General features: G+C 53.2%; 8 protein-coding genes across 8 annotated transcripts; 3 read left to right on the top strand and 5 right to left on the bottom strand.

The window, feature by feature from the left end:
• Positions 1–315: 315 nt before the first annotated feature.
• Positions 316–2,231, bottom strand: T310_1784 (WD-repeat containing protein slp1; the record flags this gene model as incomplete). Its single annotated transcript, XM_013475403.1, has 2 exons — positions 316–440; positions 497–2,231. 2 exons carry the CDS (start codon positions 2,229–2,231, stop codon positions 316–318), a joined length of 1,860 nt encoding a protein of 619 aa, XP_013330857.1.
• Positions 2,232–3,032: 801 nt separating this feature from the next.
• On the top strand, positions 3,033–5,401 carry T310_1783 (Kelch motif domain protein; the record flags this gene model as incomplete). Its single annotated transcript, XM_013475402.1, has 4 exons — positions 3,033–3,369; positions 3,432–3,563; positions 3,596–4,907; positions 4,939–5,401. 4 exons carry the CDS (start codon positions 3,033–3,035, stop codon positions 5,399–5,401), a joined length of 2,244 nt encoding a protein of 747 aa, XP_013330856.1.
• Positions 5,402–6,252: 851 nt separating this feature from the next.
• T310_1782 (beta-glucosidase) lies at positions 6,253–8,007 on the top strand (the record flags this gene model as incomplete). The annotated part of the gene is made up of 5 exons (XM_013475401.1): positions 6,253–6,341; positions 6,439–6,630; positions 6,690–7,162; positions 7,212–7,797; positions 7,869–8,007. The coding sequence occupies 5 exons, from the start codon at positions 6,253–6,255 to the stop codon at positions 8,005–8,007; spliced, it is 1,479 nt and encodes a 492-aa protein (XP_013330855.1).
• Positions 8,008–8,316: 309 nt separating this feature from the next.
• On the bottom strand, positions 8,317–9,527 carry T310_1781 (DNA repair protein Dds20/Sfr1; the record flags this gene model as incomplete). Its single annotated transcript, XM_013475400.1, has 3 exons — positions 8,317–8,387; positions 8,430–8,523; positions 8,736–9,527. 3 exons carry the CDS (start codon positions 9,525–9,527, stop codon positions 8,317–8,319), a joined length of 957 nt encoding a protein of 318 aa, XP_013330854.1.
• Positions 9,528–9,882: 355 nt separating this feature from the next.
• Positions 9,883–12,660, bottom strand: T310_1780 (uncharacterized protein; the record flags this gene model as incomplete). Its single annotated transcript, XM_013475399.1, has 4 exons — positions 9,883–10,310; positions 10,395–12,344; positions 12,411–12,545; positions 12,621–12,660. The coding sequence occupies 4 exons, from the start codon at positions 12,658–12,660 to the stop codon at positions 9,883–9,885; spliced, it is 2,553 nt and encodes an 850-aa protein (XP_013330853.1).
• Positions 12,661–13,582: 922 nt separating this feature from the next.
• Positions 13,583–19,072, bottom strand: T310_1779 (DNA-directed RNA polymerase II subunit RPB1; the record flags this gene model as incomplete). Its single annotated transcript, XM_013475398.1, has 5 exons — positions 13,583–13,598; positions 13,654–18,512; positions 18,589–18,659; positions 18,720–18,876; positions 18,944–19,072. The coding sequence occupies 5 exons, from the start codon at positions 19,070–19,072 to the stop codon at positions 13,583–13,585; spliced, it is 5,232 nt and encodes a 1,743-aa protein (XP_013330852.1).
• A 782-nt stretch (positions 19,073–19,854) lies between these two features.
• Positions 19,855–21,601, top strand: T310_1778 (WD domain-containing protein; the record flags this gene model as incomplete). Its single annotated transcript, XM_013475397.1, has 3 exons — positions 19,855–20,054; positions 20,258–20,398; positions 20,464–21,601. The coding sequence occupies 3 exons, from the start codon at positions 19,855–19,857 to the stop codon at positions 21,599–21,601; spliced, it is 1,479 nt and encodes a 492-aa protein (XP_013330851.1).
• Positions 21,602–22,780: 1,179 nt separating this feature from the next.
• Positions 22,781–23,982, bottom strand: T310_1777 (LaeA, TF secondary metabolism; the record flags this gene model as incomplete). The annotated part of the gene is made up of 2 exons (XM_013475396.1): positions 22,781–23,684; positions 23,753–23,982. The coding sequence occupies 2 exons, from the start codon at positions 23,980–23,982 to the stop codon at positions 22,781–22,783; spliced, it is 1,134 nt and encodes a 377-aa protein (XP_013330850.1).
• Between the last annotated feature and the right edge of the window lie 2,195 nt (positions 23,983–26,177).

Genomic DNA, 26,177 nt, shown 5'->3' with positions numbered 1-26,177 from the left:
TATTCTGCAACCCCCTTTGCATAGATTGTTACGCTGGATATGACAACAGACGAGAAAGCTGCACTAGCAAGGTGAAGTGTGACAAAGCAGAAGACATTATTACTGTATATACGCAACAACTGACTACCAACAAGACAAACTCGACAACAACAATCCGCTATGCAAGCCTGTTGCAACGCGCCAAAGAGTAAATCAAACCCGTCACCTGACGTGGACCCGAACGCCCCGGAACCAGCCCTGGAACCGTCCAATTGCAAAGCCATGACCCATGCCGCAAAAATGCTATGTACAAAATTACGACAGAAAATCATGCACTTATCGGATAGTCATCGACTTTGCCATCTGGGCTTTGCTACCCACACCACCCTCACGGGAGGCGGAAGCGCTTGTACCAGGCTTGCGCTCGAAAATCTTCCAAAACTTCAAGCTCTCGTCGGCAGCTACAGAATTGTGAGTTAGCGCATGGACAAGGGAAAAGTGACATGGAAATACATACCAGCTGTAGCCAGCATCTGACCGTCAGGGCTCAGGCAGCTGTGGAGGACACGGGTCTCGTGAGCAGGAATCTCCACGTTACGAACCAAGGTCGGGTAGCTCCAGATGCTCAGGGAGTTGTCCGGGAAGCCGCTGGTGCTGACAATCTCACGGTAGTGGTTGCTCCACTTCAGGCTGGTGACTTGAGAGCCGGTGTCGATACTGTTGGTCCGAGCGCCGGTGGTCGTGTTCCAGAAGTGGATGTGACGGTCGTAGGAACCACCACCCGTCGCGAGCAGATTCAGCTGCCAAGGGCACCAGCTGAGGGCCTTGACGGCAGCACGGTGGTTCGTCTTGGTGAACTTGGGTGCGCTGAGAGACCGCGCATCCCAGATGTTGACCAGGTTGTCATTGCCGCCAGTGGCGAGTTGAGCGCCATCGGACCTCCATTCCAGTCCACACACCTCAGAGGTGTGCGAGACAAGCTCAGCAACCTTGTGCTGGGCAATGCGAACGTCGTGGTTGAAAACAAGGCCACTGCGGGCGCCGGTCGACAAGGTGTGCTTCGACCATCCCATGACTCCCACGCGAGTGTCATGGCCAAACATGCTCCGCAGCTTCGTGCCTTCCTCAACGTCCCAGATCTGGACTTCACCCGTTCCCAGGCCGACACTGACGTAGGCGCCATCCCCACTCCACTTGACACTGCTGACGTATGTGTCTGGAGACGTCTCGAGAAGGCAGTTGACAGCTCCGGTGTCGGCAGACCACACGTAGACGTTGCGCTCAAGACCAATGGCGACTTGGTTGCCAGAGCTCCAATCCAAAAGGTTGAGATAGTAGTCGTCTAGCAGTCCAGGAGCATCCAAAACACGCTCAGGTGCGGTCTGAACGCGTCGACGGAACTGAGCAGACTGGGAAGCAGCAGGCTTGAGAGGGCGGTTGTACTGAGCTCTGAGATCAATGGGCTTGGATGACTCAGGTGGTGGTGGCTTGAAGGCCAGGATGCGGGTGTTCAGGTTCACACCACACGCGTTTGCCAACGAGGACTCGTAGGCGACAGCATCGGGCGCAGGTCGGGAAGAGTTGCTCGTGGATTCATTGTCATCGAGGCCGAGGTTCTCAAGAGCAGCAGTGATGTCCTCGTCTGATCCCCGACCCCCGATGTCAAAGGCACTGGCAGCGTTGGCGAGGACTGCAGATCCGTCACTGCCACTGGTCTTTGGTCTTTGGCTCTCCTCAGGCTTTGCTGCACCAGCAGTCGTCAAGCCTTCGCTAGCCATGCGGTTGGGAATGAAACGATCACCCGCGTTGTGAGGAATGCGGATGGTTGTCTTGGTTGCTCGAGACCGGCTCGAAGCATCTTTGCGCGCGCGCTCCTTGGATGGGGTCTGGCTGGATGTTGGTCCAGTTCCCGTCAAAGTCCAGTCAGAGACCCCCAATTCCAGGTGCTTAGGGGACTTGCGACCGCGAGCGATGTTTGACTTTGGCGAGTCACGGTAGTTGCGGGATGACCGGGAGGCAGACTTAAAGTGCGCAGCCAGATTTCCCCCATATACTGATTGGGACGAGGCACGAGGGACATCACTGGCATCACGAGAAGGAGTCAGGGGAGACGAACTGGGGGAAGCATTGCTCGTGAGACTGGTGGTCCTTGTGCTAGGCGATGGGGTAAGAGGCATGCGGCCTCCAGCGGTTTTGCTCGAGAAGAGGCCGCGGTGGCTCTTTATCGGCGTTGAGACAGAGGCGGTAGCCATTGTGATCAGAAAAGCTATTCAAAAGAAAACGAAAGAAAAACAAAACAAGTGATCGAGTGTCCCGACAACTCGATGCTTCGATGTGGTCGATTGTTCAACTAAGACTAGTCGTCTAAGTCCTAGGCGGGCAGTCTCAGCCTATCCAGTGAAGAAAAAGATGCTCAACTGAATGGCTCTTGAGATGACGCGTAATACTAGTAGATCAATCGATGTACGTGACACTGTGATATCTGAGAAGTTGGAAAAATCGCGATGGGTTCTTGCAGAGGAATAGCTTCGCACGTGGGGGTCGATCGGTCTGAGGATAGCGAACTCGTGAAGTGGAAATCTAGCCTCTTGCAAAAAGATATGGTATGGAATGCAAGTATGGGGCGGATAGAGAGATATAGGATGCAGGAATAGCGGATATAAGGGATGAGAGAGGATGGTGAGGAAGAAAAGAAGAGAGAAGAGCAGGGGAGTACAGCCATCGAGGGGAATAAATAATGACGTCCTGCGTTGTTCCATAGCAACGGGCACGCCGCGCTAGGCCGGCTGCGGGCTAGCGCAGCTGCTAGTTGCGGCTCTTCCGTCTCCTGGAGCGCCGTCGCCCTGCCAGTCTTGGCGTTCTGGACTGATCTTTCAGGCTTCCAGGGGACTCTGCCGGCCTCAGTCTTCGAAGGCCCTGGTCATGCTCTCATCCGCTCCATCCCTGGAATGATGTGAGACTGGCAATGTGAATTGCAAGCTCTTCACTGCCTCTGCCTCTGAGCTCATTCACTCACGACCTGCGCCCTGATCTTCCCCTGGGGTCCCGCCCCGATGGCGCGGCAACCGCCCTCCGCACCTAGCAACGCTACCGTCGCCTCAGCATCCGGCTTCTCGCAGTTCCACGAGGGTGGGTCCTCCTGGGACGTTGTGGCCGGAGCCCACCGCCGCTCAACTTCGGCTTCCTCTCCCTCTATGGCCATGAAGGACAAGAATACATACCTGATGCCGACAAGCCCAGCCAAAGGCCGCCGCGGCAGCACCGACTACCGGCCCAGCATCAAGAAAACCGTTGGGAATGTCCCGGCATGCCTCGTCAATGCCTCCGTGACCTATTGCGGCAACGATCAGATCTACGCCTTCGGGGGGTTTGACCAGTATACAGATGAAGGTTCGTTGTCTCCCATTGGCTCTTCCTGCGTGCGTGACCTTCCTGTACTGACTTGACACCAGTCTACAATCACGTCCTCAGGTTAAACCTAAAGACCCTCACATGGGAGCTGGTAGATAATTATGGAGATATTCCGGGTGTTCGCATGGGTTGTTCCCCTCCCCCACCTGGGTTCGGTTTCGTGACTCATTGTGGTTCTTAGGGCATACTGCTTGCCTCTATAAAGGAGACAAACTGATCGTCTTCGGTGGTGAAAATGAACATCGGGAATATCTGTCTGACATAGTCATTCTCGACATTCCCACTGCTACTTGGACCCAACCCGATGTTCGCGGACCCATCCCACGGGGAAGAGCACGCCATGCCTCTGTTATCTACGAGGACAAGCTGTTCGTTATCGGCGGTGTGGCAGGGGAGAATAACCTCATTCTGGACGACCTGTGCTATCTGGACCTCAAAACATGGACCTGGTCTCGCACGTGGAGTTTCACTCCCCGCTTCGATCACACTGCTTGGGTGTGGGGCGGTCGCCTTTGGATCTTTGGCGGTCTTGGCCCTGATATGGAACGAAGCACGGATCTTTGGTGGTTAGACCTCAAAGGCAGCCCATCCCTTGGAATCACATCGTCACAAGGTACCGTCGAGTCCCCGGGATCGCTGAACAGGGTTACTCATAGTCCAGGCACCCCTCTTAGTCCGTCAAGTCAATTACCTGGCCGGTCTGGTGGCTACGCAGCGAACTCAGGCAGTGTGCAAATCCGGTCTCTGAACCGACGGAAGCCAACCGCGCCTGGTGCAATCTCGTCTCTCAAGTTCCATTCTGGGCCTCATGTCCCGGCCTTGCTTTCCGGGACCCATTTCCACGTATACTCATCCGGAGTTCTTCTGGATCTGATCACGCCGTCGGAGACAGTGCGGCCTTACGAATGTACTTTGTCATCACTCGAATTGGACTCGTTGCGATGGCAAAGGCTCGCTGATGGTCAGGAGGTGTTCAAGCCGGGGTACCGGTGGCACTACTGCACTATCAATGAAGACGGGACTAAAGTGTGGCTGCTCGGATGCGACCTCAATGTTGCGAACGCGCCAGGATCTGGCGACGATAACAATCTAAGCGCGATCCTATTCCTTGATCTCGAAAAATATGGACTTCTTGGCAACGACCTCGTTTCTGAGACGTCCGAGCAGAACAGGATCCTCGCCTCCGAGCGTCAGGGATCGCCTCAGACTACAGGCCTAGGTGCTGACCTACTGGCTGTCTTTGATCAACCACCTGAGACTGGTAGCGGTACCGACTTCATTATCACCGCTAATCGCGATGACCAGGAATACCAAGATGACACAACCCAGCCATCTTCTCCATCGCAATCCCAACAGCCCACATTCCTGTCTCCCAACGCGGACACTTCCCCTCCGATCCACGTCCATCGCATTATCCTGCAAGCCCGATGGCCCCACTTTAAACGTCTGTATAATGCGCAGATGGCTGAGTATCATACGAAGAGGATGCACATCCCAGAACCCTACTCTCGTGGTTCGTGCCTTCCTATACTATCTGTATACTGATAGCATCTCGGGCCATCCCGAGTACTGCGCGGACATCATCGACGTGGCAGGTATGCTTGTGATGGCCAATCTTTACGATATGCCGAAACTGCGATTGCTCTGCGTCAACAGGCTGAGTCGAGAGCTCGATGTCGAGAACGCGGCCATCATTTGGGAGAGAGCTGGTCGCACGAACGAGGAATGGCTTCGACGTCGTGCGGCGCAGTTTTGTCTAACCCACTGGGGACGGGTCGTGCGTACTGCGGGCTTCAAGTCTCTCAACCGACAGAGTCTGATCGAGCTCTGCGAAGTGGTTGACATGGAAGGACGGGTTGTTGCCGGGCCGGAGTTGGAGATGGTTGGGGCTCTAGGTTCGGATAGTCTGGGGCTGGGGAGAACTAAACGGCCTCGTCTCACCTCTAATGGGCTGGTGGACGATCTGGACGATCTGGAAGGGGACGATGAGGATGGAATGGAGCTCGCCTGACACTGTTCATGTCAGGTATCTGCCATGTTGCTTTAAAAATGGGTTATGGTATGACTTGCGGGTACTTTGGTGTTAGGAGTAACCTTTATGCGGGGTCCAGGAGTGCATTAGCGGCGCATTTGTTGATGTGACCTTTCAATTGTGTTATGACTGCTATTATGGGAATGATATGGTCTATGATAGAGCTTTGAATCAGAATGATCTTCCAATAAACCTAGTTGAAATCTGTTGCTGTGGCGTGACCACTGCTAGCCCTCGCCCTAGCAACAATCTTGTCGACTGTCAGGGTTCCAAACACGACGGGGCTCATACTTCGTGTAGCGACTTTTCATTCTTGGCTGGCACGCAAAGGGTTGGTTCATTTATCCAGAACGATTATCCGTATATAACAACGGAGTAATATCCGTGCTGTCATTGGAAAAAAGGAGGGCGGGTCGAGCTGGGCTGGCACTAAAACGTGCCTCTTGTCCATTTCTCCACCCTTCCGCAGCGCGGAGTATCGCCCGTGGAACGGAGTAATTGTAAGCAATAGGTTGTCTCGACTCTCGACTCCATGCCGAGTAAGGTAATCCGAAGCCGCGATTATATGTCCTGCCTACTGGTTACGATGGCCAGACCTTCCTTGGCTGTGTTTTGTGGGCGCCAGTTGCGGTGGTGGAATAATGGCTGGTTATGGTCTGGCTACTATATAAGGGTTCGAGTCTGCTTCTAAGTAAGGTACCTCCTAAGGATAATCAATATCGTCCTGTGTAGCCTCTTAAGGGAATTCGCAAAAAAGGCTAAGTTTATTGTTCTCGAAAAGGAAACTCTAACAACCACGTGTCCGTCAGTAGGAGATCGAAACGGAGAAAATGACCGCGACTACTACCACTACCACTACGACTACTACTACTACACCCACACTTCCTCCTGATTTCCTCTGGGGTTTTGCAACTGCCAGGTGAGCTTTATATCAATTGATCCCTTTTTTTTTACTGTATTATATGGAATAATAAATAGGATGGCAACTGACTCCATGTTGCTCCCTTCATTTCTAGCTACCAGATCGAAGGGGCCTTCGACGAAGATGGCCGTCTGCCTTCGATATGGGACACTTTCAGCAAGACACCTGGTAAGGTCGAGGACGGGACCAATGGCGATGTCGCCTGCGACTCGTACCACCGTACCAGCGAGGACATTGAGATATTGAAGAAGTACGGTGCCAAAATCTATCGCTTCTCGTTGTCCTGGTATGCCTGCCTCTTCTTATTTTGTCTGGGTTTTATGTTTGTCTGACAGAACCATCCAGGCCACGTATCATCCCTCTCGGTGGGCGAAACGACCCCGTCAATGAAAAGGGCCTGCAGTTCTACTCCAAGTTCATTGATGACTTACACGCTGCGGGCATCGAGCCCTTCGTCACTCTCTTCCACTGGGATCTGCCCGACGAGCTGATGAAGCGGTATGGAGGCATGCTCAACAAGGAAGAGTTTGTGGCCGACTACGCCAACTATGCCCGTGTCGTCTTCAACGCGCTCGGCTCGAAGGTCAAGAAATGGATCACTTTCAACGAGCCGTGGTGCAGTTCCGTGCTCGGCCACAACACTGGCAAGCACGCCCCCGGGCGGACGAGCGATCGGACGAAGAGTCCCGAGGGAGACGGCACTCGCGAACCTTGGATCGTGGGCCACAACCTTCTCGTGGCTCATGGTACCGTTGTGGACATCTATCGGAGAGAGTTTAAAGAGAAACAGGGTGGAGAAATCGGAATAACCCTCAACGGTAGGCCTCACCTCATCGTTCGATTCGACTTATCTCTAACTGCACCTAGGCGACTGGGCCGAACCATGGGATCCCGAAAACCCAGCAGATGTCGAAGCCTGCGACCGAAAGATCGAATTCGCCATCTCGTGGTTCGCGGACCCGATCTACCACGGCAAATACCCGGACAGCATGGTGAAGCAGCTGGGCGACCGTCTGCCGAAGTTCACGCCCGAAGAAATCGCCCTCGTGCACGGCAGCAACGATTTCTACGGCATGAACCACTACTGCGGAAACTACATCCGCAACCGGACCGGCGAACCAGACCCGGAAGACACCGCCGGCAACCTGGACATCCTGATGGAGGACAAAAACGGCAACCCCATCGGCCCTGAGACCCAATGCGAGTGGCTGCGGCCGTTCCCGCTGGGGTTCAGGAAGCTTCTGAAGTGGCTCGCAGACCGGTACAACAACCCCAAGATCTACGTGACCGAGAACGGGACGAGCGTCAAGGGCGAGAGCGACCTGCCGCCAGAGGAGGTAGTGAACGATGAGTTCCGAGTGCAGTACTACCGGGATTATATCGGCGCGATGGTGGATGCTGTTGCACAGGATGGGGTCAATGTCAAGGCTTATATGGCTTGGAGTTTGTTAGAGTAAGTCGAGAAAAGAAGATACATTCTTAGACTTCTAGATAGTATGTGACTGACTGACTGATTCTCGCCAGCAACTTCGAATGGTCTGAAGGCTACCGGTCCAGATTCGGAGTGACCTACGTCGACTACAAGAACGGGCAGAAGAGGATCCCGAAGAAGAGTGCTCTTGTCATCGGGGAGTTGTTCAACAAGTATATCAGGAAGGAGTAGATATTGTCTGTCTGCAAGGAATGCGTGTTTTCTTTTTTTTTCCTCTCTCATCAGTTTAGTAGTCTGAAAGAAGACTACCTTAATAATGCATTGAGCTATTTGAAATTTGATTTTTTTTTCCTTGTCGCTGGAGAAGAGTGGTGACCTGTGGACGCTGTTATGTGTATAGCCTAGGGACCAGACTGTGTGTTGCTCCTTATTAATACATTATTTTGATTATCATCGCTATCTAGCCCTTTTTTTTTCTTTTGAAATACAAATACGATGGGTATACTGTACAAGACATAAGATACAGGAAAATAACTTCTGTCAGGTGGAAGCAGTCGGGACTGCTTCTTGTAAAAAAAAATCCTCGGCTTGCCTTACCTGGTTCTTGACAGCTTTGACAGTTTTGAGATAGACCTTTGAGTCATTTCACTTACTCACATGCCAGAGCAGGCGGTTTATCTGCTGGCCTGGCAGATCTTTTGTCGTTGAAGTCACTGCGATTATATTCATACCACATGCGTAGGATTCCTGCCATGTTATAATTTGATAAAATCACGGCTTGATCCATCTCTGATTGACTTTGTCAAACCCAATCACATCGAGATCGATATTTAGGCTCCGGAGCATCATGTCCATGGTAAATGACTAGAATGGAGAGAAAGAACAGTACGTTAGTATGGATCGGTCTTTTTTTTTGGTACCTTGATAGAGAGTTCACCTGGGATAATGGCGTAACATACCTCTTCTTCCGGTTCTGTCGTCTGATTCTCTTTATTGTGACTATCATCAAGATCAACATCGTCTGCCATCTCTGCCCTCCTGCTTTCTAGCTCTGCCTCATCGTAGTCGACATCAGCCAGGCTATCTGCGTCGTACCACCTCTCCATCTCTCTCCGCCGGTTCTCCCGCTCCCTCCAGGCCGCGACCCCGCCCATTCTGAGGACCCTTTCCCGTGCGGACGCAAACAGTTCGTCGGCAGCCTCCTGGCTGACCGCTCTCCACTTGGCGATCAGAGCTTCCAGCTCCTTGTCCTTGTTAGATGACTCAATCCGTAGAGCCTGCTGTGCGGTGTCGAGCTCGGACCGCAGCGCAAAGAGGCGGGATTGGAGGGCGCTATGCTGTTTCTGCAGAGCAGATAGTTCGGGATCAGACTTGGAAGAGTAAGAAGCAAACCGCTGCTGTGAATAAATTGGGAGCTTTCTGTTGCGATTATTTGCTATGGTATGTGGAGATTGAGAGTGAGGTTGAGATTGAACTTTGGAGTTGTTATCATCATCAACTGCCAGCTTTGTCGTGCTGCTGTCGCCGCTCTTAGTCGACGATTGAACTTCTGTCGTCTGCCCTTTTACCTCGTCACTACTCCGAATAGTCTGATTATTGGTCGTTTTCGTGTCTGCAAGAGACTCGTCTTTCTCATCTCCATTTTCTCGCTTCTGAAGAGGTGTGCGGAGGGGAGACTTGAATGGCCGGGACAGCGTTGAGGCTGCCTCGTTCAGACGACGTCGTTTTGACGCCTGAGCAAGATGAGCCATTGTCTACCCTCTTTTATTTTTCCCCTCCCCAGGTTGCACTAACGCAAGTGATATCCCTTGCAGTTGTTGTTGCATGGCATAATGCGAGTCGATAGATAGTTGCGGACAGAAGAGAAGATGGATGGCAGAAATGCTCCGCCGGGAGCTCTCCCCGCATCCAAATCAACTGCCTTATCGATAAGAAAAGAACTATTTTGACGTGACCTAGCTGTCTTATTCAGCGTACCTAACATGTGTCTTGCATATATACGAATAACGTCGCTAATTCTCAATGTCCACTAATGCAACTCGTCCAATATTGAACCAAGAACGCAAAATACAATACAGTACAACAAACAAACAAACAAACAAGCATTCAATGCCCTACTCCACCCGCTACCCACTGTCCAAATTCTGGCTCGCCAGGTCGGGGAAAGAAGCCGCGATCATTATTGCCGCCACCGCCGCCTTGAGCTGCTTGCCCTGCGGCATTCCCGTTCTCTCTCTGTCGATTGCGTTGTTGTCTCACGTACATGAGAACCAGCAGGGTCGCCGCCAAGGCAACGATGACGATGCCTTCCAGAACACTCTCGTCGATCTCCAGCTCGAGGTCGTCATAATAGCCAACATCCTCATTGAGTCGCTCTCCCTCGCCTCGACGAACGGTAGAGCCAGCTCCCAGCAATTCTTCCTCATCTTCACCTCGCTGACCATAGAGCTGGGCGCGGTATTGGGCTTCTTCCTCCTCATCATTCTCCAAGAAGGCTATGATCCACTCTTTGAACGTGCGAGGAGGTCTCGACTCTACAGTCTGTTAGCAATACACACAAAAAATCATATTCACGTGGATCCAGGGGAAGCGACCGAAAGGACAGGACATCTACTTACCTTTTTCATCCTGAATAGGATTAACATCTCCGTTGGTAAGGCGATTCCAGAAATGGCGTATCCGAAGTTTGATAAGACTCAGCTTGACCGGGAGGTATGCTTCCTGATTCGTCTCGAGAGCCAAATCATAATATCTCTTCGCCATATGAAAATCTTGCTCAACTGCAACACCATTCTCATGCATCCAGCCGAGATTCCAATATGCTTGTGCGCTGTGATGACCCTCTGCGGCCGTGTGGTAGCAGGTAGAAGCCTTTTCAGCATCTGCCTGAGTCCCGATCCCGTTAAGGTAATAGTCTCCCATTTTGACAAGAGAATCAACGTTTGCCTGTCTGGCAGAGCGGGTCCAGTAGATGAGAGCCAGTGCTGCATTCCGAAGCAGAGGCGAGCGCCGTTTCCTCGTCCAAGGAAGGATGGAATCCAGGGAAAGCACGGATCGCTGCTCATCCAAGAGATAGGCGACATTGGCCTGTGCACTCTCGTAGCCCTGCTCCGCAGCCATCATGGCGTCTATCAAGGCGGTTTCTAGGTCACCGCTCTCATAGGCAGCATTCGCTTCGACGAAGGACGAGTGGATAGCTTCCGCCCTTTCCGCAACCATTTTGTAGTATGCAGACGCCATACCGCAATGCCGTTCTTGCCCGATTCCATTATTCGCAATCTCCGCTAAGTAGTAGAATGCTTCCATCCAACCCCACCGAGCGGCGAGCTCGAAATACTTTGTGGCCGTCTGGACGTCCCCTTGATCGAGGAACAACGCACCCAGCCTTGTTTCTGCGGCAGGGAAGTCCTGCTCAGACGCCGCCTTGAAATAAGCCGAGGCTTTGTATGCATCCTGCGGAACTCCATATCCATGGAGGTACATCAGGCCGATCTCATGCTGACACAGGGGATCGCCATTGGCAACGCCCCGTCTGAACCACGTCAGAGCCGTTGCAAAATTCTGCTCGACACCCTCTCCCCGTAGGTACATCAAACCAATATGGCCGGCGGCTTTCGCAGCGACTTTCTCAATGCCAATGGGATGGTTGGCATGGACGGTACCATCCTTGGTCCAGTAGCGCTTCGCAACGAGTTTGAAGTACTTCATTGCCTTGCGGTAGTTGCGTGGAAGGCCACGTGCGCCCTCATAATGCATCTTGCCCAGACTGAAAGTGGCCTTCAGCTCGCCCTTTTTAGACATCAGGTCCAGGTACTCCAAAACATCCTCCAGGCTTGCTTCAGCGCTGGAATGGGGCCCGTCCCTGTTGGCATTCAGCCCAGAACTCGACACACTTGCCCCTTCTCCATAAACGCCACCCTCCTCATCAGCCCAGCGATAGGATTCCCGAAGCATGCTGTGGCCACCTGGCGGACCAGACCGGTAATATTCAATGGCTTTGTCTGCCACCCTCTTGTAATAATGGGTAGCTTGGTCACAGTTTCGTGGAGTCCCCACGCCGACATGGTATCGAAAGGCAAGCGTCATTTCCGATCTCGTATTTCCTGCCTCCGCAGCGAACGTGTGGTACAGTAATGCCTTGGCTTGGTCACGCTCAACAGCACCGCCGATGCCTGTGGCGTACATAAAGCCCACCATGTACTGCGCCGTGCTGTTTCCGGTCAAGGACGCAAGATTGTGGTACCATCGAAACGCTTCCTTGAAGTTCCGCGGATGCGTGAAATTGCCGTAGAAGTTCATCTCCGCCAGAAGGAACATCGCATCAGGATTCTGGGCATCTTCCGCTGCAACCTTCAATTCTTGAACTGCCTTTGCCAGATTCGGATGCAGTTTCTGTTTCTGGGATTCGGCATCTGAGGACTCATCCAGGGGCGGGCCGTTCATAAAGAGGAGGTAGAAGAGTTGCTTCGCGTAATGAAACGTGTACCCAAGCAGACCAGATGGCTTTTCACGTGTAACGACAGGTATCTTGGACTCTCGAAGTATTCGCAGCGCGGCTTCGACAGAGTCTAAGACATTGCATGAATGGATCAGTAAGATTCAGTTGCGCAATCCTTTTTTTAATGTCTACTTACCGCTGCCATCCCACCGTTTCTCGCCATCTCCTGGACCAACTCCAGGTTGAGTCTCTTTGCTCGAAATATCTGCCGCTGATTTCGATACATCAGTGGACCGACTGCGAGACTCAACCACAAGTGCGTGCGACCATACTGCAAGAAGTTGTCAAGCCTCATCAGCGTCTGCTCTGGCAAGCTCAGGTCTACTGGAAGCTTCGCGGGACTTACATAGCAGAAGCGGCAGTATAAGCCGCAGCCAGAACTTCATCTTGCCCTCGAAGATGGTGGCCTCTCACTCTGAGGGACGCATCGCGACACGGTGTATCAGAGATCAACTCTGGTCCCTGTCACTGCAGTGGAAGGACCGCGAAGTTGGCAAATTGCTTGGAGATTGAAGACGTATGCCTGCTCGCAGGATGCCAGTACGGGCCACCTATCCGCACGGAGCTTCATTTCGCCGACGGTTCCCCAGACCCAACAAAGCAGCCAATCCAATCAATCGGATAATTCTCAGATCAGCCTGCTTTCTTCAGCCATCCCGTACTCCTACATTCTGCAGCACAATCACTATTCAAACATCTTTCTTCATCTACCAACTTTTCCGAGCATATTATTCTACGACAGGCCACAGCTTAATTCCCAGATGGAGACGCCAAATTTCCTTTCGTATCATGCTTTCTGATTTCCTGAGAGGCAAAGCGTAACTGTATACATGGAATTCACGAATAAAAAACAGTAATACACATCAGCAGTAACTCTTCCATATGGACGCATGGGTAAAACCACCATTCAAATGGGAAACAAAGGGGGGAAACAGCTTCTCTTAACTCCATGCTATTATGCGCGTAGCATCTTTTAAAAAAAAAAGGGGGGGGGTTCTGTTTCGGGTTTCTTTCCGAGGAAACACACTCGAGGCGAGCCCAGACTTTGTTCACAATCTTCCAAGGACATATCGGGGTGTTAGACAAAAAGAGAAAAGAAAAAGAAAAAAATCTAAATCTCTTCGGAAGGAATCTGGAGAAAGGTACACCAATGAAAGGCACAGATGTCCATAGACGCGAGAAAATAACAACCAATTCCAAACCCTATGGTGCGACATGATCATTTTGTATGTCTTGTGTGTGAATGATGGGTGGTGGTACAGTAACATGAAGGGCTGCAAAAGGAAACCCAGGATGGACAAGCTCAATTTACTGGCGTGGGGACCTATCATCATTGTCAGCACCATAATTCTAACCAAACAAGAAAATGGAGAACCTACGTTGGGTTGTAAGCAGGGGAGGTAGGGCTATAACTGGGAGACGTCGGCCCACCAGGGGACGTCGGAGAGCCAGCAAAATTGGGCGAAGTCGGAGAGTAGGTCTCTGGGCTCGTTGGAGACCATCCCGGCGAGGTTGGTGAATATTTCGGCGAAGTAGGTGAAGTCGGGGAGAAGTGTCGGCCACCGCCAATGGCTGGGCTGGTTGGGCTGTAGCTCGGAGACGTCGGGCTAAATGCAGGAGACGCCGGGCTGAAGCTAGGCGACGTAGGACTGTAATTCGGCGATGTCGGCGAGAAGCCCGGAGACGTAGGAGAGTACGACGGAGAAGTTGGCGAGGTTTGGCCATACGCTGGTGACGTAGGTGAATATGCAGGAGACGTCGGCGCATAAGATGGGCTGGCTGGCGAGAAGCCAGGTGAAGTCGCGAAACCAGGGCTGGTAATAGCCATACCCGGAGATGTAGGAGAATAGCTGGAAGACGGCGAGTAACCAGGAGACGTGGGGCTTGTGTTGAAGGGACTGCTTGGAGAATAGCCTCCTGGACTCTGAACAGCAGGGCTGAAGCCACCGAAGCCACCTTGCGGCTGATAATCGGTAAAGCCGCCAGGAGTCTCCGAGCCAGCCTGGCGGATCGGAGAGAACTTGGCCTCCGGATCTGGAGTGCCAATGTAGGCGTTCTCCATCATGGGAGAGTAATTGTCGTACTGTGTGGCGGCGCCATCTGAAATGGCAGGCTCCTTGACTCCGGCAGCTCCCACGCCGGCATTGCCCGAGACCACGGTGTTGAGCATATTCTGGTCCAAGAACACGTCGAATTCTCCTGTTCCCGCAGGGGCCATCTGACCGAGAATTAAATTCTCAGACACACCACGGCAGTCATCAAGCTCACCAAAAGCGGCGGCGTCAAGGAGAATCTCGACAGTCTCTTCGAACGAACACCTCATGAGCGCACCATTGTCTGCACGATTGATACCATGGCGGGTGACAGGGGTAAGATAGCCCCTCACTGTCATGACATCGACTAGGAGCGCCAGGTGGCGATGGTTGACGTAGGAACCATCAAAAGCAAGCACCTGCGTAAGTTCGCGCAGGACAGCAGTGCGAGCAGCCTCGATACCGAAAACCTCGAACACTTCAATGAACTGGTTCGAGTACGTCCGAGTTGCATCCACTCCAGGGATAGCCAACACCTCGCTCAGTGCGGAGCCACTGGTCTCAAGGACCCATTCTTTACAGAGCGGATCGGTCTTGCTCTGGTAGAGAGAACCATCTTCAAGAACGCGGACGTTGTCCTTTTCGTTGATGAAAGCGCGCTCCACTCCAGGCACTCCACGTAGAGTAAGAGTGTCAAGGAGGTGTTGTTCGAGCTTCTTGAGCGTAACATCGTATTCCATGTCATCATCCTCCTCGTCATCCTTATAATCTTGGATCTGACGGATACGAATGACCTGCTCGTCGGCGTTGTTGTCACTGAAGATGACCGCGATATCCTTTGGATATGACTCTTTGATCTTCGTAGCCACGTCTTGCACCGTGAGCCCCTTATCAAGAAGCTTGGGACGGCTTAGTATAATACGTAGCAGCCATTTAGACTGGCGACTAGAATCATCAGTCACATCTTCAGGAATGATGAAGTAGGACTCCACCATGTCTCGGTCGTTTTCGATGACAGTGGTCTGAATGTCAGGGTCATAATAGATCTCGGTCGTTTCAGTGACTGATCTGAGGCTTGTGTGCTCCACGGCGCTTCGCAACTGCTTAGCAGCCTCCTTGTCATGCCTTCTAGGACCTTCCTGGTAGACAGTCATCGACGGTGTCTTGATGTTTGTAGCGACGTTCAAAATCTCCTTAAGCCGAGGAACACCGAGAGTAACGTTCTTCGATGACACACCAGCGAAGTGGAAGGTATTCAAGGTCATCTGCGTGGCTGGTTCTCCGATAGACTGAGCCGCAAGTACACCAACCATTTCACCCGGGTGTGCAGCTGCCCTAGCGAACCTGCTTTCAATGGCACCCAAAACATGTTGGAAAGCTAGCTTGTTCAGGGAATATTCGGTGACGAGCCGGCGGAAAGCAAGCCGAGAACGCAACTGAGCCTTGAACAGCATTGTAGCATTCTCTTGTGCCTCGCGCGAGATGATATCATCACCACGGACGACCACCAAGCGATCCATCAGAGCCTTAACTTGGGGAATGACTTCTGCCGGATGGAGGTCACTAATAGCACCCTCTTTGATTCTGAAGGTGGTCTTGGCTGACTCGAGGATACGCTGCACATTGATTGGCAGCTGCATCATCTCCTCGTCTCCCTTGGCGATAGAGCGCAGGAACTCCCGATCTTTCAGGAGCTGTTCCCACTCCTCATCAAGGTATTTTTGAACTTCCATGTCACCAGCAATTTCGGTAGCTTGTTCCAACACTTCGGGGCCAAGCGTCCGCTCGGGGTCCATCAGGTCGACACGGAATCTGTCACGGAACTGTGCATCGGAGCACCTAATGACGTCCACTCTCTGGTTCTCAATATGAGCACCATCCAGACCATCCTCACCGTAGAGGAACTGGATGACATCGCCCAGAGAGTTACGGACGGTACCATCATACTTGACCATAACTTCTTCCAGTGCTTTGACGAGCTTGCGCTGAATGTAACCAGTCTCGGCGGTCTTCACGGCGGTATCAATGAGACCTTCTCGACCAGCCATAGCATGGAAGAAGAATTCAGTCGGTGTCAAGCCGCGGAGGTATGAGTTCTCAACGAATCCACGGGACTCCGGAGAATAGTCATCCTTGGTAAAATGAGGCAGAGTCCGATACTTGAATCCGAACGGAATCCGCTTTCCTTCGACGGATTGCTGACCGACAACCGCCGTCATCTGGGAGATGTTGATGGTCGAGCCCTTGGAACCAGAGCGTGCCATTTGAATGGCGTTGTTCAGATCTTTCAAGCTCTTCTCTGTCTCACTACCAGCCTCATCACGAGCGTTGTTGAGAGCACGAGACACCTTGCTCTCGAAAGTCTCACGGATGTTCATACCAGGCAATGGCTCCAGCGTATTCTCCGTTGCACTGGCCACGATCGAGTCGACTTCTTCCTTTCGTACCCGTACAGCATTCTCAATCCTCTGAATTGTCAGTGGATCAGGAATGGTGTCACCGATACCGATGCTAAAGCCGTTATGGAGAAGCCAGTAATTGACCACTCTCTGTGCTCCGTTGAAGAAGGCGACCGCAGCCTCAGGTCCGTATTCATTGTAAATCGTATGAACAATGCCTCCACCGCTGGCACCAACCGTCTTCTTCGAAAACATTCCATACATGAGCTGGCCACCGTGCACAAGCAAACCGGAATCGTTTAATGGAGAGAATTTCTCCGAGAGTGGCGCCTTGTCCTTTTCGACACGCAAGAGGTTCAATCCTGGCGGAAGTACCATACTAATTATCTGCTTTCCGGTCCATCTGGGTCTGGGTTTGAGAATAGCGGGCTGAGGAATGACACCATCCCAGTCAGGGACCCACATCATGATGTTCATCACTTGTTCCTTGGTTAGGAACACGTCACGTCTGCAGATCTTGTAAATCCCACAGAGAGAATCCTGGACGATTCCCATCAGGGGACCATTCCGCTGGGGGGACACAATGTTAAGCGGTACCATGGCGAGTTGATGAAGCTCTGCACGCGACTCCTCGCTCTGAGGTACATGCAGGTTCATTTCGTCACCGTCGAAATCGGCGTTGTAAGGGGTCGTGACTGACAGGTTAAGACGGAAGGTCGAGTACGGCATCACTCGAACACGGTGACCCATCATCGACTCCTTGTGCAAGGAAGGCTGTCGATTGAATAGAATAACGTCTCCGTCCAAAATGTGACGCTCAACCTTCCATCCATAGAGAAGAGTCTGCTTGCCTTTCTTGTTCGCAAGGCGAAGGTCAATACGTTCGCCGTTATCGCGGACAATGTACCTCGCGCCAGGATAATTGTTGGGGCCGTTGTTCACCAGCTCTTGCAGGAAATGGATATTGTAGGGCGTGACAACTTCGGGGTACGTCAAGATCATCGCGGTGGACTTGGGCACACCAACCTCGTCCAGGGACAGATTGGGGTCACCGGTAATGACGGTACGAGCAGAGAAATCGACACGCTTGCCCATCAAGTTCTGACGCAGACGACCCTCCTTACCCTTTAGACGGCCACGGATGGCCTTGACAGGCCTATTAGACTTTGTCATGGCCTTCGGTTGACCAGCGATATCGTTGTCCATGTACGTCGCGACGTGATACTGCAGTAAGGCTTCGAACTCCCGCACGACATGGTCGGGGGCGCCTTCCTGTTCACATCGCTGCAGGTTCTGATTTGCCCGGATGATCTCTGCGAGCTTGAATGTTAAATCATCCTCGGAACGCTGGCCACTGGAGCTTTTGCCATTAAGAACGCTGGGACGGACGACGGGTGGTGGAACGGGGAGGACGGTGATGATCATCCACTCAGGCCGAGCATAGTCATTACTCAACCCCATGATCCGAACATCTTCCTGAGAGATGTTCCGGAAGATGTTGAGGGCCATCGCAGGGGTAATTGTTTTCTTCTCGGGTTGTGGAATCTCCGTCTCGTCATCCATCATGTTCTGTTTATTGGGCTTCCACGTTCCCACCAGGGTAAGTCCTTCTCTTCGGATGGTAGGTTGAGCGTTGCCGCATCCACCGTGCCCTCGAGGCTTCTTCGTGCCTTCTTTCGAGTATTCTTCGTCTTCCTCGGGAGGGTCGGCTTCGCAGATCAACACATCCTTAGACAGACGCCAGATCAGATCGAAACGTCGCTTGGGATCCCGAACCCGCAAGGCATCCAGGAACTTGGGATCGGACTGATTTCAGCAAGAAATGTTAGCAAAAACAAAACTGCCACGCTAATGATTTGCCATCCCATCAGGGATGACTAACCGTATTGGCCTTGATCTTTCCACAGTTGTGGCAGACAGTCTCCAGCAACTTCTTGGTCTTCGTCAGAAAGCCTACAAGCGGTTAGCTCCAGGATCACGTCGTATCGTTTCGGTTAGGGAGGCGTCACATACCTACGTGAAAGACGGGTGTCGCGAGCTCAATATGACCGAAATGTCCAGGACATTCCTTCTGGCCTTCCTCGCAGGTCTCGCAATAGTATTGACGATCAATCGTGCCCAAGCGGGGATCGTTGGGTCCTTTCGTCCGTGGCCGCTGTCTCTGCTCATCCTATTTTTTGCAACCGTGTTAGAAGTCACTCGTCTTGCGCCACCTGGCGTTGAGGATGAGCACTAACCATGGTCTCGGGATATTCCACATGGACCACACTCATCCGCTTGATCTCCTCTGGAGAGAGGAGACCAAACTGGATCTCCTTGATGGTGCGCAGAGGCGCCTTGGAGTAAGGGAAATAGACGTTCGACATGGTTGGCGATTATCGATATGGCTGAGGTGTCAGACGGCTGTTCGATAAGGTGCTGTCGCAAGCTGGTGGAACTGGTATCGACTGTCTCGGCTTCCCGAATTGCAGACTTCAGAGATCCGTCACAAGCGTCTCTAGAGAATGATATCGAAAAGCCCTTCAGTCACAAAGTCAGTGACTACACGAAGGGACAGTACCGGCTGGCCGGTGAGGCTCTGGCAGCCCTTGCCACGAGGGCGCCCTGAACCCAATCAACCCGACGTCGCGAAACTCGGCGATACGGCGTAGGAGGGATGGAAGGCCAGCGGGATGGTACTCGTGAACTCGAGAAGAGATATCGCGATGCAACACGCGATATTCTCGAGCGTTGGGCGATGAATGGATGGGTCGTCGCGTTGATGGAAGGGAGTTGGTTTGGCGTCGTCTCACCTGCGGTCAGGCAGGAGTTTTAGCCCGAGTTTTCTTTGAGCCGCAGGCGCGCTAGCGGCACCCAATTAAAAGTGAGCAGCGCTAGCCTCAAGGCTTGGCAAGTTCTGCAGTGTGCCCCGGACACCCGCCAACCGCCTTATCACTTCACTGCGCGCAGATACGCAGTTTAAACGGCCTCGTCTTGTTTCCAGAGGCGCGTGCCAGCAGTCTTATTCACTCTCACTCAGTGCAACTTCACTCCCTGCACCAGTGGCAGATGAGATATTTCAAACCCTCCAGCCCGTGAACCAGGCTGGACATGGTCATTTTCCTGGCACCTTCACATGGCCGGGCTCTGATCCCCGCAACCCAGCGCCATGAATCTCTCTCTGGTTGATCCCTTTGTCCTGGCACAGGACTACCCGGACACACTAACGGGCAAACTGAGTATGATTTCTGTATTTTTTTTTTGCAGCCCCATAACACGAAATCCATCATACTTACCCAAATTACAGGAAGCGGCCACGCAACTTGTTTACGGTTCAATCGCAAAGGGGATTACCTCGCATCTGGGAGGGTGAGTTATACAATTTACGGTGGCGCTTGCTGGCAGAGGACTGACAGCGACGCTAGGTCGATGGCACAGTGGTCATATTTGACGTCGAAACAAATGGAGTGGCGCGCAAGCTACGAGGGCACACCAGACAGATCCAGTCCCTGAGGTACCAAACTGTGCATCCCATGCGACACCGGTGGCCAAAGCCACTGACACTATCACAGCTGGTCTAGATGCGGACGATACCTGTTAAGTTCCTCCCAGGACTGGAAATGCATTCTGTGGGATATGAAAGATGGCTCGCGGGTGCGCAGTGTCCGGTTCGAAGCGCCGGTATACATTGCTGAATTACATCCCTACAATCAGTACGTTCCTGATCAAGCTTCCAAATTTCTTCACCTGCAAGATATCTGACTGACTGTCCACGCAGTTGGCTATTTGTCGCATCGTTATTCGAAGACCAACCGGTTCTAGTAGACATATCCTCCCCTAAACCTATCAAACGGATCCTTCCTTCCGCCCCCCTTCGTCCGTCGATTCCCAATTCTAACGAGGCCGACCCATCCGTGGCAGCAAAGCAAGCAGCTCAGGATGCTAAACATTCTACGTGCGTGACGATCTTTACGGCCTTGGGGAATCACATCATCGCCGGAACGTCCAAGGGATGGATCAACATCATTGAGACGCAGACGTGTAACATGATACACTCAACACGGCTATGCAATGGCGTTGTGATCCTCATTCGTCTCGCCAGCAATGGGCGCGATTTGCTCATCAACAGCTCCGATCGAGTTATCCGGACGGTGCTGATGCCGGATCTTTCACAACTGGGAGTGGGACTGGATCCGGCCAACATCAAATTGGAAGTGGAGCACAAATTCCAGGATGTCGTCAATCGGCTCAGCTGGAATCACGTCGCGTTCTCATCGACGGGAGAATTCGTCATGGCGTCGACATTCATGAACCCTGACATTTACATATGGGAACGAAGCCACGGATCGCTGGTGAAGATCCTCGAAGGGCCGAGGGAAGAGATGGGAGTGGTGGAGTGGCATCCATCGCGTCCGATGATCATGGTCTGCGGCCTGGAATCCGGCTGCATCTACACGTGGTCCATAGTGACGCCGCAAAAATGGTCTGCGCTGGCCCCCGACTTCGCGGAAGTGGAGGAAAACGTCGAGTACGAAGAACGAGAAGACGAATATGACATCCACCCTGCGGATGAGGTCCACCAGCGTCGCCTGGACCAGGAAGACGAGGTCCCGGACGTGCTGACTATCGAGCCGGTCAAGGGCGACGCCGACGGAGGCCTGGAGACGTTCCGGATGCCGGTTCTTCTCGATATTTCGGACAGCGAGAGCGAGGACGACATTGTGGCGGTCGGACCGGGAACGATGCGAAGACGGAGTCCCGGCGCCGGCCGCGAGTGGGCTGTAGACGGAGACGGCATTGGAGATGGTGGAAATGGTGGTGGTGGTGGTGCCTCAAGCCGGGCGGTAACGAACGGTACTGCAAGAGGTCATAACCGTGGACGACGAAAGCAGCAGCAACAACAACAACAACAATGATTTTTTTTAAGGCAAATAGAAGCTGGAATAAAAAAGACAGGCAGGGTCCTCATGGATAATGAAGACGTCTTCGATTATTATTATGCATGTACTGTATGAATGGAATATAAAAATGTCTCACGGTCTCTTTTTTGATATCTACCTAGGTAGAGGGTTCAAAAACAAAAAGGGACGATTCGCTTTTGTCCAAAAGAAAAAAAAGCAATAAAAGTCATTCCTTCCAGAGCCGGATCGATCATATGCCATTAATTAATTACTTTTCTTTTCCCCAAGAACCAAGAGCCAGAACCGCGGTCTAGATACATAACCAAAACGTGAACGTGAAAAAATTCCGGGTATACAGGATACAAGATGTATGTATATATATGAGAATCATCATAATCATGGGCCACGTCACGTTAAAAGAAGCAAATCATCGCCAGAAAGGAGACAGAGAGAAAGAATTTCTATCTCATCTCCCCATAGTCAAAGGACAACGCCATAGCAATGCGCTCGTCTCATGCTGAATGCAAAAAAAGAAAAATAAAAGGGGAAAAAAAAAGAATCAAGACATTTCTCATGACTTGTCGCATCTTTGACAGCCCGGGACGAGGGAGGAGGGAGGAGATCCGTCACGGGAGACTAAAATATACAGGCCGACTAATCCAGCTCACGCCAGCTCGTATTCTCGATTCTATATCTGGGTCAAGGCTGAAATCCCGCGAAGGGAATGGTGACGGACCCAGGGCAAGTCTCACATTCATGCTCGACTCGACTCGACGAACCGAACGAAGAACTGCAAAAAGGTTCTCGCGGATGGGAGCTGGTTGGAGATTGTTGAGAAGTCTGGAAGAGGAAAATTCCCCTAAGATTCTGCACTGGTCGTCGTCCCTGCGTGCGATTTGGCCCAGCACGCTTGCTCCCCGGTCTCCACGTCACCAATCCAGGCGTCTCGAAGGGCCTAGGCTAAGCCCGACTTCATCGTCATTGCTTGCGTCGGAAGGATAAGACGGTTCCCAGTCGATTGGGAAGATCAATACTGAATCTAGAGGGTGGCAGGTAAAGGCCGCAAGGATGTGGGAACACTATCACGTTCCCCACCATACTGCAGACAAGGTGCATGGAAGATGGGGCTTAGATGGGTGGGCGGGGCATGCGTGTGATATCACCGGTACGAACGGGAGAATTGCCGGTCCCCTGTCAGTTCTCCGCCGACAACGGCTTTCGGGCTTGGTAGATGTGCAGAAGATTGTATGCATGGATTTCTTTGTTGAACGCTTCCAACTTGACCTCGTCCGCCAATCTCCGGATCTGCTCCACAGGCCAGTGAAAGACACGGCTAAAAGGAGCCAGACTGAGGGTCTCGATACTCTCCGAAATGGCCAGGTTATACCACCGGCCAACCGTCTTTTCATGCTCATCCTGGAGCCACGGGTTAAGGGGCAGACCAACTATCTGGTGATCGATCTGAACAAATCCCGCCTCTTTCAGCTGCTGCTTCGTCTCAAAAGACTTATGCGCAATGGGCCTCATCGTCTGCTCCGTGGCCTGCCTGAGATACTGATACCACCTCGACAGGGCAGTGTTCTCCAGAGAGCGTCCTTCGCACCGGGGTTCAAAGTCAATCTCGACTTGCTCGAACCATGCTCCGGGACGGAGATGGGCAAAGATCCTCCGGTAGAGGCTGGGCCAGCTGGTCACACTACCCGCACCCATCTGCATATGGATCAGGTCCCAGTAATTCTCGCCTAAATTCCAGGGGCTCTCAAAATCCCATGGGGCATAGAAGTCGCAATTCTTGGGGATGTTCTTGGGCTGGATGGGAGAAAGATCGACTCCGACGACAAAGGACTTGGGGTATTTATTGGCCACATCGATGGCCCAGATTCCAGTGCCGCAGCCCAAGTCGAGAACTCGGCAATCGTCCGAGTGGGGAGCGTAGATGAGTCTGTCGCCGATTCGAGCTTCCGTGATGACTTTGTGGAATATGTCGAGACGGTCCTGCTCCTGTTCGTCGCACGGGAACGGATACACTCCTTTCTTGAAGCCATGGTATATCCGTCCATTCTCCTCATAGTCCTGGTACTCTGGCTTCTCTGGAAGCCTTGAACCATCGTCAGTACACAACAGCCGAAGAAGGGGAAGAAATACGCCCGTAGCATAGAAACGTACTGGTTGCTGCCATAAGTCCCCTTTGTCTGAGAGGCACTGTTGCCCCAATTGTGCCCTGGATGCCCCTGCTGAGCTCCTTCTCGATCTGTAGGGGAATAAATATTCATGGCGTCCGAAGGCTGTCTGGGCCGATGGGGTTCGGCCGGGAACGGCGCTGGAGCGCTCGGGGAAGGCTGGGAATAAGTCGTGGCGGCCAACTGCGGTTGACCGTGTTGCGGATTGTGGAACATGGTCGTCCGGCCCCGAAGATATCAGTCGATCAGTAGAACAGGTCTAGAAAAAAAAAGGCGGCCGGAACAAGGCAGGCGAAGGATAGATATACGTGGTATGAGCATGGACGGAAGCAGCTGGGGGGGGGGGGGGGGGGGGCACAGCATGACCTCAAAATTTGGCGTAGATTGGACTGCGGTGTGCCAACAGAGCTCCGGACTCGCTTGGCCGACCAGACGCAAGACCAGGGCGCCTTCCAGAGGCTGGCGCGCCAGAGCTGGTGCTTCCAGGTTGGGGGAGCGACACGGCGAGCCGGCGGAGACCTGGCCTGAACAGGCAGACGAGACGGGGGAGGAAGAGTGGGCTGGCCGGCAAGAGGGGCAGCAAGCATTAAAGTTGACCGCAACACTCCGCGAGCCTGGTTAACTGCGCTGGTAAGACCGTAAGCTGGTTACCTGGCAGCCAACCCAGGCGGAGCCCGCGGCCACGAAAGCGAGGCGGGGTGACGGTGGACCCTGGCCGGACGCTGGATGCAATTCGAGCAGGCTGCCAGGCCCAGGGACGATGGCCTGCCTTTAGCTCCGCTAGTCCTGCAGCAGGCCTCCATGGAGTCCATGGCAGTCGTTGCAGCGTCCCTTCTGGTCTGCGGCCAAACGCATCCATCCAGACGCTCCATTTGCAGCGCAGAGGCCAATGGCGACCGGGCGCCAACGCCGTCGCGCTGGGATGGAGCTCGTCCAGAATCCTCCGTCTCCATGCGGCTGCTGCCGATGCCCTCCACACCGGCACGACTAAGAGGGGCTCCAACCGCCGCCGCCCAGGCCCTTGGGCCCGGCCATGGATGATGCACCGCCTTCTCCGTAATGCACCGCAACGCGCCCATCTGGCGACGCTTCGAGCTAAGCCAGGCCTGCGAACGCAGTCCGGAGAAGAGAGTCGTTCCCTATTCCCGGCAGACAACGTCGACTTTGGTGAGCATGCTGGTCTGGCTGCAGAAGGCACCAGGCAGGAAGCCACACGAAACGGCCATCGCGGTTTCCATGTTGGTGTTTTAAAACGGAGCCATCGCTATCCGGCCAGGGAGAGAAAGGCCTCCATCAGGCCGCGCTGCCAATCTGCGACCAACCGCCACGGCCTTTCGGACTCGTCGATTTGTCCTGAATCCTGATGGGCGCCCCGGGGAAGCGGGTCTTGAACACTGGCAACCCGACGGTCTGGTAGAGCTAAAGGTGGCGGCCACTCGCTGCGCCGCAAGCAGAAGCCCGTCTTGTATCACGCTCTTCTCCAGCCCACACCCCCCGGCCCCGGACCCGGTCTGCGGCCTCTACCTCCCTGTCGCTGCCTCTATGATTCCTGCCTGGCGCGCCCAGCTGGACCAGAGTGCCAATAGTCTACGGTTTGCGACGTGGTGGACGGCCAAACTCCGACGGGGTCCCGCGTCGCCTCCATTTTCATGTCATGCAGCGGCAGGAACGGACGCTAGCAGTAGGCGAGGGCTTGGGCCTCCGCGGCCTCTCCGGCGGGCCTTTCGGGCCATCAAAAAGCAAAAGCAAAACGAAAACAGAAGACCTCAGGCACCACCCGGTCCCAGGCCATTGGTCCACTCGCAGCGCGCAAGGTCTGGATAACTCCTCCCCGAGAGCACCGTCCCGTCTATTAATTCCTCTAAACTATAGTCGCCAGTCCTCGACGGACTCCGCGGACTTCCTCTGCCTCTGGAGTCCTTGACCGCTTTATCGCCCCACCGCGATCCTGGCATCTAGTCAATCCGGTCCAAAGTCATGTCCATAGGATGCCGACCGCGGTGGTGTGATTGGCAGCAGGCCCAACCCCTCAGGTGGTGATTCCAGTCTCAGCCATGCACTCGGCTCACTGCCCCGCGAATCACCATGCTGTTTATGCAGGGAGAATTCTAGTTAATTATAATGAACCGAACTACAGGGTTGGTCGTCAATGCCCAAAATAGATGTACATACATGTACTGGCTGCCATTGGAGGACCCAAACGTCCGGTCCGTCTCGTTCCACCGGTGGGAAGCCATCGCCAGCGATTATTCAACTTGTGCTCCCTTGTGCTAGATGGCTATGAAACTGCCAACAATGAGCGGGGATCCCAGACACGTCATCCATATGGGAGTTGCTCCCAGCGAGTGACAGGCCATGGCTGGACAGTACCTGTGACTTGGTCCCCAAGGCACACACACTAAACCAACGTC

The sequence above is a fragment of the Rasamsonia emersonii genome (assembly GCF_000968595.1).
Source record: "Rasamsonia emersonii CBS 393.64 chromosome Unknown ctg1118621760002, whole genome shotgun sequence".
Lineage (NCBI taxonomy): Eukaryota > Fungi > Ascomycota > Eurotiomycetes > Eurotiales > Trichocomaceae > Rasamsonia > Rasamsonia emersonii.
Note: the sequence above shows the minus strand (reverse complement) of the source record. Positions and strands in the feature narration are given on the sequence as shown.